The following is a 12813-nucleotide window of genomic DNA, read 5'->3' as shown; positions in this document are numbered from 1 at the left end:
GGAGCATTTTATCCCTATTCAAGGAACCACAATTCAATAGGAACAAGGGTATGTCAATTCTATCACTTCAATAAGAGGCTCAACAAATCAAAATGTAATTAGACGCAACGAGTGTACGAGGCTCCATTTGCAAAAGAAAACAACCAGATTAAGGAACTCATTGAGCATAAAACATTTGGCTGTGAGAGGCCTTGCTATGAAAACAGGGGCATTTATTAAAGTAGAGATACTGAAACACAATGACACTGATATAGTTTGGTTATAGTCAGGATTTCTGCAGTTTGTTCTGCTGTCTCAAAGTATCTGAAATAATAGTAGATGTAACTAGAGATATCAGAAAGAACAGTAGATTGTTTGACTCACAGTTACTACTGAGAATTACCTGAATTATAAACAATGGTATTTGGAGCCAGCGCTCACAGACAATTGTTTCAGTATTAAACAGGATCTCAAACTTCTGCTAATTTCTATTTTTGGAAAAAGCGGTCAAAAACATAATTTTATTTAGAATTTATTTAACTTAAAATAATTTATTAAATAAAACTTTTTTTTTTCAATGACATGATATTTATATTCATTATATCGAATTCAAACTATTGAGAGTCTCACAGAGGAGTAGTTCTGAAGACAGTTCTATTCAATTTTTATTCTAAATTTATGGCGTAGAGTTCTGTGCTCTATTACAATAAATGTATTTCTGCAGTTTAACCATTTTCAACAAGAAAAAATAAAGAAAGAACTCTGGAACTCCATCCCGGATTCCTTCTGCCTCACCCCCTCCCTTGCTTCCTTCAAGGCCTTCTCAAGACTTTCCTCTTTGATTGTGCTTTCGGCCACCCTCCCACCCCCACCACCCCCTAACCTCCACCCCTCTTGGCTCTAACCCCCAACTCAAGTGCAAACCCTTAACTGTCCAGCGGCTTGGGATGTCTTTCCGATGCGAAAGACGCTATATGAATATAATTTTGTTATTACTGTTGTTGTGGCGGCATTTTACAATTTTAAAGCATCGTTAACAGTTTATATATAATCTACGTCAAGGGAAAGAGGTTGTGAGACTCCTAGAGTTCATTACAATGTCATTTCGTCCTTTGAGCTTGAACTATCAGCCGGGTTTTTTTATTTTCAACATTTTTCTCATAAAGGAATTAGTTTCCTCGGACTGAGGTTCCAAATTACCTCTCTCTTTTGAACCTCAGCTGGCAGTCAGTGGCAAAGTGAAGTATGGAGACCATTGACAATATATGGAACATTTCCATCAATCAATTTTGCCGCTCAGTGTTGGACTAACAATTTCAAAAGCATAAGCAATTTGTGATTTTGCCTTCTGCTGCAGCTTCTACTAGTGTGAGCAAACTGTGTGACAAAGAAACAAACAAACAGGGTAATATGATTTAAAAATAGAAAGTTGTCTTAAAATGAGCCTCTTCACCCTTGGTGGAAAAAAAAGTAAAACTGTGCAACAAAAATTTGTGTTCAAATGCGGAAGGAATGGAGGATAAGGGTATACTTAAAACAATTTGATAAGTAATGTGTTTATCAATTGATCCCCAGAACTGGTGAAAGTCCTCATGAATTGATTAACACGATGTGTTATCGTGTTACCACTGCAATAAGACATCTAAAGTAGGAAAGCAATGACCTTTTTCAAAAGAAAGCTAGTACATCATGAAAATAAATAGCTTATACCACGTTATGCAAACAGCAATGAAAACAAATTTATCTTCACATAAAATGTGAGAAAACTTGTCAGATCGCTAAAAGAAAAGGACCTCTAAATTTCATGGCAACCAGAAAAGACAAACAGAAAACAAAAAGAGAGGTGCAGCAACTAAAAAACAATAAGAGAGATGCATCTACCTGCCTCCGCATGTGGCTTGTCAGTGAAGGACAAACGTTATGGTAATTTTATTATACAGGCTGAGGGAAGGATACAAAGATAAAGATGTACAGTTTTATGGAAGATTACTCATAAGCTGGAGACTAACATAAGGCAATTTCTAATGACATTCCCTGATTAAGTTAGAATTTTGATTGATTCAATTAAATCTATTGAATTGAACGTTTGGATATCGTACAATAAGGCTACTAGTTTTTTTTCGAAGAAGCCTTGTATAATGCATATTACATAAGAACATAAGAATTAGGAGCAGGAGTCGGCCACTCGGCCCTTCGTGCCTGTGCTCCGCCATTCAATAAGATCATGGCTGATCTTCTCACCTAACTCTGATTACCTGCCCTCTCCCCATATCCCCTAATCCCTCTATTTTTCAAGAATCTATCAGTCTCAGCCTTGAAAATGTTCAAGGACTGAGCATCTACAGCCTTCTGGGGGAGTGAGTTCCACAAGTTCACTACCCTCAAGTTGACCCTAAATGTAAACAAAACATTTATCTGATGAGTTGTAGGTTTGGGTTAGATTTGCTGGATTGATGCTTCACATCTTTGTCTTTCAGCCCCAAGATCCTACATCCTGGGATGAAACATTTGAAAACCATACAAGAAATGTTCTAGAAACACGTTACATGTTGTTGCCGTACCTCTACACACTGCTGTATGATGCTCACGTCAGCGGCAGCACTGTGATAAGACCATTGCTGCACGAGTATGTACATTAAAATGATCTCGTACTCCAAGTGAAAATTTTCCGAATAAAAATGGTTTAATTCTGTCACAATTTAGTCAACACTGTAAACAGCAAGGCACTGAAAGGTTTTGTCTTATGTGCTTTTAAAGGTTTTATGCAGACAAATCGACGTGGGATATCGATGAGCAGTTCCTTTGGGGTGCAGCAATAATGATTACTCCTGTACTTAAAATGGTATATGTGCCACTTTTTTTTATTTAATGCTGAGTTAATGATTTTGATCACTAGTGATAGTTTACTAACTTAATTGAAATTAACTCAATCGAAATTAACACAATTGGCTGCCACGTTTTGCCCACAAAATATCCAGTCGATTCACTTTACAATGTATCCTGTGAAGCGCTTTGAGACGTCTCGGAGATGTGATGAGGCGCGATATCAAATGCAAGGATTATTCTTAACATTGACACTCTTTGTTTTAGGGGGCAACTAATGTAACTGGTTACATTCCCAACACTCGCTGGTATGATTTTAAGACGGTAAGTTGCCTCAAATTGTACTTAATAAAGGATGGAATAGTTATATCAGACCCTGAAACCTTGGCAGGTTCTGGTGTGAATCAGAAAGAGAAAGAGGAACATCTCTGTTCTACAAGATACGGATAAACAAGCTGGGAGTTGGAATGAGTTTCCATTGAGTTAGTTAGCATGGAGACCTAAGGATCATGATGATTACACCTCTGTGGGTGGCTTACTTCTGCACAGAAAGTACATAGTGTCCTTATGCACAGTTTTATTGCTTAAATGAAGTCCACAATCCATTGGCAATTAGATACTATTTGAGAGTTCTTTTTAATGTTCCAGAAATTATAGCTTTCAGAGAAGTTTTTTTTTATTCCTTTCATCTGTAACACTACAAAAATGTTCAACAGTGTAGAGAAGATACTTTTGATGGTTTTCAAAGCGGGGGAGGTGGGGGTTGGGGTAAAAGTCCTTTTACTGTTCCTCTAGTGCAACGTGAACTAAAAAGAAAAGCTGCTGATTCAGTGGCAAATTTCCACTGATTAAATAAGGATTGGCACGTTACATAAGATTAAGTCGGTTAGTCCATCATTTCAAGTGTCAAAATCGTCAGCTATTTGCTACAGGATTTGCGTTTAGACATTTCAGTTACTCATTATGGTTTAATTTTTAATGTCAGGCTGCGGTGGATAGACTATGACGTTCTAAGAGAAACAGAGGAGGCCTTTATAATCTGGGCGAACCACAGTCAACTATTAGTTGCCTTTCTCTCTGTCTCTGACTCACCCTAGCTGGTGTGTAGTAAGCAGTTTGACCAGGATTTTAGTTTTTCTTTTCTAATTTACATTAAGTGAGGTCATCGCCACGAGCAAAGGTTATAATGTCAGTTACATACCCAGGCTTTATCACTCAACCCACGACTGTTTGTGGGACGCTGCTGTGTGCAATTGGCTGCAGCGTTTCTCCCACAAAATGAACAGTCAATTTACTTTACAGTATAATCTGCGAAGCGCTTTGAGACGTCTCGAAGACGTGATAAGGCGCTGTATTAAATGCAAGGATTATTATTGATAAATGTCAGTGACTCTCATTGAAAAAAAGAATGTTGATTTCAGTTATCGAAATACAAGAGAGTGGACAACTCTCAAAACGAACTTTGTTTAAAATGGTTCAAACTCTAAAGACACGTGAATAAATATTTAAATAGTACAATGCATACATCCAGAATGGATTACATTTTAACATTAACATATAACTTTGCTGTTGAATATAGGAAGTTGAATAGGTCTTGTTTTTTTACTAATATCATTTAGTAAACTGTAGCTGTAGTATCAATATTTGGTCAATATTTTGAGTGTTTGGCAACTGAAGCTGAGTCTTAAGTACTCTTGTTCTCACATTAAGATTTGGGTCTAACATGTTAAACATAATATCAATAGATCATGAGACACAGGCTACGTTTTAACACACAGTTCTGTTGGCTGTTGGACCATATCTCAAAACATACATTTCTTAGTGACTCTCGGGTTATGCCTTGTCAAATTTACAACGCCTTGAGGTAAAACTTCCATTCTATAGTTCAGAACCACACCTTTGGCAATGTCAGCCATTAATGGGATTTTCCATTAGAATCACACATCACCAAAGGCACAGTGTGTAATGCTAAACAGAGTTTTTACACACCTGTGTCTTGAATGAGGAATGGGGTTAATTAAAAAAGCAAAAGCTGGGCATCAGTGTGTGCAATCTTAAACATACCGTGAGCGTATTTCAGTATGACTGGTGGTGTAATCAGAGCATTTTAACCACAGTTTAACATGTTATCAACTCACCAAATCCGATCACGTTACTGAATGTCCACTCCCTTAGAACCTGCAGTTGGGTGAAAGAGATGGCAATTCTACCCATAAACAGAATTTTTTAAAACATATTTTTTTTTAAAAAAAGGAAAATTGTTTGCACTTTTTTACATGTTACATTGAGGTTATTGTTAAAAAAACAGAAATATTTTTTGTCGTTGACCACTGAAGGGTAATCCCCTTTTGCTTGCTAATACGTAGCAATTCTAATCTATCAATTCTGATTGCTCGGCTACATGAATAAGATATAGTTAGTATAAGAAGACGTGGGTCACAATGTGATGCTCCAATCTCAAATATCAATAGGAAAAGCCAGCGATCTTTAGTTTTGGTCTATAAAAGAGGAGTATAATGGCCTACGCAGCACATTTGAGCTAAAAAAAAATGCTGTCCAAAGGTCTTATTAAACAAATTATAAAAGATTTCTTCATTCATGCCACTCACACAATTAAATAGAAGTGAGCAAGCAAGGGAGAGAGTGATTCGATGAAAGTTTTATTTAAATCATGTTTGGATCCTGTCACTTGAGGCATTTGAGTACTAATGAGCAGAAAGCATATCAGAATACGCCAGACGTAAATAAACATTCCTCATCAGCATTGTCTGTATTCTACAGAAAAAAGAGATCAATGTGAGAGGAAAGTGGCTGGAAATGCCCACACCACTTGAGCACATTAATCTTCATGTTAGAGGTGGCTATGTTATTCCCTGGCAATCACCAGCAAACAACACATATTATAGGTAAGTTGCATAAATAGATATATTTCCAGTTATCATTTTCTTGAAGTAACGCGATGTAAATACCAACCATGCAAAATTGAAAACTGAACAGCAAATCGTATAGCTATAGGAAGGCAAAATAATTCATTTGCAATGGTATTAATAAAGGTAGAATCAGAGATGAAACAGATGGGATTTCTAAAGGAACTGAATAGAAAAATGTGAGCACAGAGGAATAAGAGAGTTGACAGATTTAAGGCAAATATGTATTGAAAATGTATTGGTGCAATCTGAAAACCATCTCATTGATATTATTGATTATAGCATGCACTCTGTCCACGTGAATAAAACTGCAGTAAAAAAATATAATACTCATTTTACAGCCGAAAAGAGTATATGGGACTATTTGTTGCCTTGGATGACAATAGTCAGGCCGAAGGTCATATTTTCTGGGATGATGGACAGACAATTGGTATGTTGACTGCGATTTCTTTCAGTGCAATTCTTTATTTTATTTTGGTGGTAAAAATCAAAACCCATCAGGAAAGCCATAACTCCACAGTGCCATTTGGAGGCCCGAGGTTCTGAACAGCTTCTTCTGCAGCACTCAATGTTGTTATTTCACTGTCTCGGCTTGAGAAGCCATCACAACACAGTTAAAAATGACTCCCACCTCATATCATGTTCATGAGTGCAGTGAGACAGGGTATTGCACAAATGGATCACACATATAAGCTCTTGGGCAATGGAGCTTAAAAGAATGTGTGCTATGGGAGATAATTATATCTTCATAGCCGCACTGGAGTTTGTGAATCTAGGTAGAAATATAAATGATAGCACAGCTATACAACTGATCAGATAGTTAATCGGACAACACAGCAACACACAACAGTCCAGGATTCCTTTGGAAGCTAGACTGAGATCCCAGGGATTCTTCATGTGTACAAGATCTCTCACCAGCCGGCACTGGTGAGTTACAGCTGTTACTTCGCATCCGGAAACCTATCATAAGTCACTGGTGGCTGAGGTGTTGGTGAGTAATGGATGTTTCACACTCGTGGAAGAACAGCAGTAGCTCTCTGTTGTCGTTGAGATATCATCCGTAGATCACCAATGAGACTATTATTGATGCTGCAACACTGATGCCAAAGATCTTTATAATTTATAGGGAGGAAGTCTTTTACATTCATAAAGAAAATCACTCGACCACTCTTATAGCTACCCACATGCCATATATTTCTATATATATATATGTAATGTATAAAATATATAGAATACTATTCATAATCCTCAAACGTTTTATTTGCCAGGAGTTTATTCAAACTTGTTTCCATTTCTACTTTGTAGATTCAGTTGCAAAAGAAGAATACTTCCTAGGTACCTTTAGCGTTAAACAGGTATGTGTTATCCTTTGATTTTCCAAAATGTTGAATGTTACTTTTGATGAGTGATATGTGTGTAATGAATTTTTAAAAAAAAAAAACAATTTCAGTTGCTAGGAATTAGAAACAGAAGCAGAAAAGGCTGCAAATGCACAATTGGTCAATAAGCCCCTGAAAGACAGGGAATGCTTCGGGTAGAATGGGATAGAGAAAGTAAACTCAGAACAATACTTCCAAATATTTGAAATATTATTATTATTATTAAGGCAGCAGAACGTGAAGACACAGACAGATTCAGGGATGTGAAGGGTAATTTCAGAACATTTGCAGGAAGTATCACCCCTCGCAGAGGGTAGTCAATAGTTGAAATGTGTTACCAGGAAAGGCAACACAGCAACCAGGATAATGAGACACTTAAGAAACAGCTTGATAACCTACCATCAGAAATGAGGGCATGGGCTTCGGAGGCCCCATTCTGAGATGGAGGCAAGTAAAGAGAATGTTTAAAGTGAACAGATACCTAACGAGGCCATTCTATTTTGGTGGCTTGCTCAGCCCACATTTCAGTTATGACGGAGCTCACGTCAAATATTATGCAATTATCTCTTGTAGATGCTGATTGAATTTCTAGTGTTTCTATTTTAAAACATTCACGTTGTTCCCTACAGGCTCAGGGTAACCAAGCATAGAAGGCAAATATCAGCATCATTCAGCATTCCCAATCTTTCATTGTCACTCATAGCCTGAGTACTTGCGCTGAGTATATAAATAGTAATAAGGTTGATTAAATCATCAGAGTTATCACATCAAATGGGTTAAGCAACTTCACCATTTTCACCCCATTGTACAAAAATGTTTCCATAATCCTTTGACTCGAAGCTCAAAACTTCCTTGTGTTTTTATTGGGCTGCAACTGTATTGCCCAATTCATTGGTTCAATTCTTTATCTGGATTTATCCGTCTAGATCTTATATAATCCTTTACCAACTTGTCCAAATTCAGTGACATGATATTCGCTTTTTCCTGCATCAACTCGCTTTTGTTCTTTTGTCAAAATATCATCTGCGCCAATAACATCTGATTATCTCTGAAATCTATTTTGAAAACTACAGAACGTTTTGACAACCGCCATAAAGCAAAACCATATCAAGAGCACAGCAAGCGAGCTGAAACTGGCAGTTGTCGAAGTCTGGGGAATAGAGAACACCCCTATTGCAAGCGTGACTGCCCATTATAATGGCACAGACCATCAAATCAACGATTTTAGTGTCACGGAACAGGTAAGAATAGCATAATTGCTGCACTGAAGCACTTGTACACTTCACAAAAAACGGTCAGTGTTTCACTGCCTGTAATTTTGAGAAATGGTCAAATATAATACTTCATAAATGAATCATTTCCCTATCGCATGAACATTTCTCAAAATCCCTCCAAGAATATGTGTTATTTTGCACCTTTGTAAATAGTAATACAATTCATAATTTTGCTGAATAATCTTTTAGTTGTAACTCTGTCTCTACTGATGTTGATTCAGCGTTCCAATAGTCAGCTTTCCTTCCAGACAGCATCTGATATTCCAAAGGTGTGCACGAAAGAATCCTCCTTATTATGGTTTTATGCTTTAAGAGCTGTTTGGAGACAACCAGGGAGCAAATATTTTGTACAAAAGGCCCCCTTATGCGACATCAATATGTTTCGCTCCAGTGAGTTCATGGCTGGTGAGTGTGAGCAGCAGGATCTGCTCACATTGTTAGTGGAGAGCAACCCTGAGGCCAGGCCAGTGAGAGTTCTAGCTCTCCACACAATAAACTCCATCTCACCAGCAGTTCTAAACAAGAGCACAGTAACGAGACACACAGAGAGGAACTGTAGAGGTTTGCACGGACCTGCGCACTACATTGCTGAGTTAGTGCAATTCTGCCTGTCTTCATCAAAAGAGATTGGGGTTGAGCAGTGTGAATTTCTCTGTATACCAAAAGCCATTTCGAGGGGGATGTTTCAGTGATGCATTCTATTCGCATTGGTTCAGTATAAATCTATGTCAAAGTGAGCAGTCTGAGGCACAATATTTTAGTGTTATTACATTTTTGAACAACCAACACCCGAAATAGAGGCTGTTCATGTGTAAGTAACTCTCCCGAGGCCCCAGCTGATGTGATTAGGAGCTGGAAATATTAAATCGACTTCGCACTCCACATCGCTGCATTTCTGGGAATGATATCATCTCCCTTTCTCGGCTCTGTAAACAGGGGCACAACAGACTGCATGCCAATTTAGTGGAGCTCACGCTTACCCTTTAAGAATCTGCAAAGCAAGCGCAGCTGCATCTGTTAACTGGATGTTCCTGATAAAAAATTAAATCACCATTCATTTTAAAAAAAACTTTGTTGCTATAGATTTAAATGTATTCCAAAAATAACCAATTGATTCTGAAGCCTCCCCTATTTAACTTAATGTTTTCGTTATCCGGGTCCCAACTTAATGGGATCAGACGGGATATTAAGTAACAAGAATCAATGCAAACAGATATTAACGTTTAAAATGTTAGATAAATAATAACATTAAACTGAGCAGGAGAACCCACAAATCACCATCTCACCCACCTTACATTGGATCATTGCGATTTGAGTCAGAGTCTGGCTGGGTGCACATGAACACTGCTATAAAATGTGTGTTCATCCTCCTAAACTTGTAAATATCAGGCACAAGTCTGTAACTCCACAGAAATAGATACAAACAGTTGTACAATGAAGACTACTGGAGCCTTGGTGTTCCTCATTGCTGCCAGTAGCAGACAACAAATTTATAATAACGGTGATACAATGCCTTATCCCATCGCTGAAACACCTCAAAGCACTTCACAGGATTTTACTCCCTCCCCTCAATGCTTATACACAAATAACACACTTGACGTAATTTCAACATGAATCCCTACCTGGGTAAAGTTTTCATCTGTGGTTAGGACTGGTATCATAAAAACAATATATATATATACAGAGAGAGAGAGAGAGAGAGAGATCAGTGATTCTACTCTCTTGCATCAGTTATTTTGTGCCTCCCATTCATTGGAAACACTTACTACTGAAACCATTTTACTGCACTTGATCACCACTTATTTCAAACCTCCCCAAACAGCAGGTGAACCACTTGCTGCTAACAAGAATATTTAACCCTGTCAAGGTGGAATAGTGTCTGAAATCTCTTTTTCTTCTTACAGACACTCATCATCCAAATGGTCAAAAACGATTTCTATATTGACCAACCATTGCGAATCACTTGGAAAACAACATGAGTTTCTAACAAACGCGCCGAAAGACACATGCAGACGTGTTGATGATTGTTTTTGTAAGAATTTTTAACTTTTTAATATACACAATGCAAAGATTCCGAGATGAAATGATCATTTGTAACAATGTGTTGGAATATCATTTGTTTCTACAATTCTGCTTAATGTCCTTTGAACTTGTGAATTAAAAAGGCTTTCGATAGTTCAAAAACGCATTCGAGTTTTTATTTGAATGAATAATCCATGCATTTGCTATCGGACCTGATTATGTCAAAACATCTGAAGAGTTTTCTGTCAAGTGTAATATAATAAACATTTACGTTTGTATAGAGCCTTTTCAGTCGAGAGGACAGCCCAAAGCGTTTAGCGGTTGATTATTTGTAGCAAAATACATTAGCCAATTTTCACACAGCAATGTCCTAACAAACAGCGATGAAGTGAATGACTATTTTTCTTTATCTTCGGGCGAATTGTTGGCCAGGACACTGGGAGAAACTCTCTTCTCTATTCAAGCAGTGCCAAGAGATCTTTAACATCCACCTGAACTGGCAGGTGGGACCTTGGTTTAACATCTCATCCCAAGGACGGCACTTCCAACAATGTAATGCTTTCCAGCACTGTACTGGACAGCCAGCCTAGACTTTGAGCTCAGGGACCAGATATATCACTGAATTTTGCACGTGTATGACTTGCTTATACAGAAAGGCAGTCGTGCTCTGGAATGAAAGTCACGATTCGTACTGACAAATAATAAGCAGTTGAGAATATACATGTTGATGACATCCCTTAATTGCACTGTCCTCATACAGTAATGTTAATACATTGATGCCATTACCCATTGATTGTTTCTGGTCATTTCTTTAAACAATTTATTTCAATGCGTTTCAAGTCGAATTGCACATTGAAACACGCCGTGAACAGTTGCTTTCCTTGAGCATTTATTAGACAATGTAAGATTTTGCCACGTGTTGCCTTAATTCATATATTTAAAAATAAGTTTAGCCTATTCTATTCAAAGAGCCAGCACAAACTCGATGGGCCGAATGGCCTCTTTTTGTGCTGTACGATTCTACGATCCTCATGTGATTTTGTCATCACCTTGACAAATTCTTCAGATTTTTAATGACATCTATTTGTCGTCAAAAAAATTATAATAATAAATTGGTCAATGAATCCACGGCTGTTTGTGGGACACTGCTGTGCGCAATTGGCTGCCGCATTTCGCCCACAAAACTCCCAGTCAATTCACTTTACCATATGTATGAAGCACTTTGAGACATCTCAATGACATGATAAGGCGCTATATCAAATGCGAGGTTTATTATTATTATTTATCGTAACTATGGAGAACAAGCTCTTTTCTGTCTCGTTACTGGAAGGAGTCTTCCATCTGCATGCTATTTTAGTTTCCATTATAAAATTCATATGTTATCTTTTCAGAATAATAATTATTTTTATATTCTTCGAGGTGAGGAAAGCCATGTTTTCGGCATCAGCCGGTTCATGTGATGAGAATTTTCCTTCGACTTCACTCTCAAAACAGGCTCTAATGCCTGGCTTAGATGTGGACCCTCCTCATACACCAAAGCAAGTGGGCTTTCTCCCTTTCTCTTGTGACATCAGGTTAGCTCATCAATAGGATATGAATTGAATATGAATTGCATCATATGGTTTCTTATCATTCAGCACCTAACTCTTATTGGGAGATATACTCTAAGAGTTACCTTAGCACAAAATACAAGATAATTGTGCAAAGCTTCAATGTGTCAGGTATTCCTTTAATGCATTTGTTATTATATTTTATTGATTGAACCTCGAAACAAAATACGCAAACAAGCGAATACACAAAAATACACAAAAAGGAATGAATATTGGAAGCCTTTTTTGCATTACTGGGAGATTTCTTAAAATTGTTTTTATTTATTTTTAATTTCCTCTACAACAGATTTAAGATCTAGGTTTTCACTCAGATTTATGGTGTCCAATAAAATAATTTGAGTATGCAAACCAGAAAAAAAATCTGCTCTGTTTAGGCTGGGAATTGGAGGTCAGAATAAATGTAATTACTTCCAGATATCCTGGGTTAAACTCAGTGAATTCTGTATGTGGCAGCCCCAGCATAAAATAACTTCACCTCTACGCTTGATTTCATGCTGCTATTTAATTTGGGAGAAGTACAATGACAGCAGATAGAAGATTCAGACCTCCGGATGCTTCATTCTGCTTCCAGCCTCTAGACCATTATGTCCTCTCTGTCCTGCCAGTAACAATCGCTTCATTCAAACTGCCATCTGCTCAGCCCACCGTATGAGAGACAATAAGAAATATGTTTGCCCACTTATATGCCTAGCCTGTAAATAATAAATAACAATATGGCAAAGCTTGACTGACTCAATGTTATGAACAAAAGCTCGAATGATTCTGCATATCTGCGGAAGAAGATTATACAACAATAATA

General features: G+C 37.5%; 1 protein-coding gene across 1 annotated transcript in view; it reads left to right on the top strand.

The window, feature by feature from the left end:
* si (sucrase-isomaltase (alpha-glucosidase)) overlaps positions 1–10566 on the top strand; it is a 65040-nt gene extending 54474 nt beyond the window's left edge. The window contains 8 exon segments of the mRNA XM_042339059.1: positions 2457–2605; positions 2737–2821; positions 3070–3126; positions 5584–5708; positions 6071–6159; positions 7035–7084; positions 8182–8349; positions 10287–10566. Of these exon segments, the coding sequence (XP_042194993.1) occupies positions 2457–2605; positions 2737–2821; positions 3070–3126; positions 5584–5708; positions 6071–6159; positions 7035–7084; positions 8182–8349; positions 10287–10361 (798 nt within the window). The 3' untranslated portion in view covers positions 10362–10566.
* The last annotated feature ends 2247 nt before the right edge of the window (positions 10567–12813 follow it).

This window comes from Callorhinchus milii, unplaced genomic scaffold, assembly GCF_018977255.1.
Source record: "Callorhinchus milii isolate IMCB2004 unplaced genomic scaffold, IMCB_Cmil_1.0 Scaffold11, whole genome shotgun sequence".
NCBI lineage: Eukaryota > Metazoa > Chordata > Chondrichthyes > Chimaeriformes > Callorhinchidae > Callorhinchus > Callorhinchus milii.
This window is presented reverse-complemented; position numbering and strand designations above follow the sequence as displayed.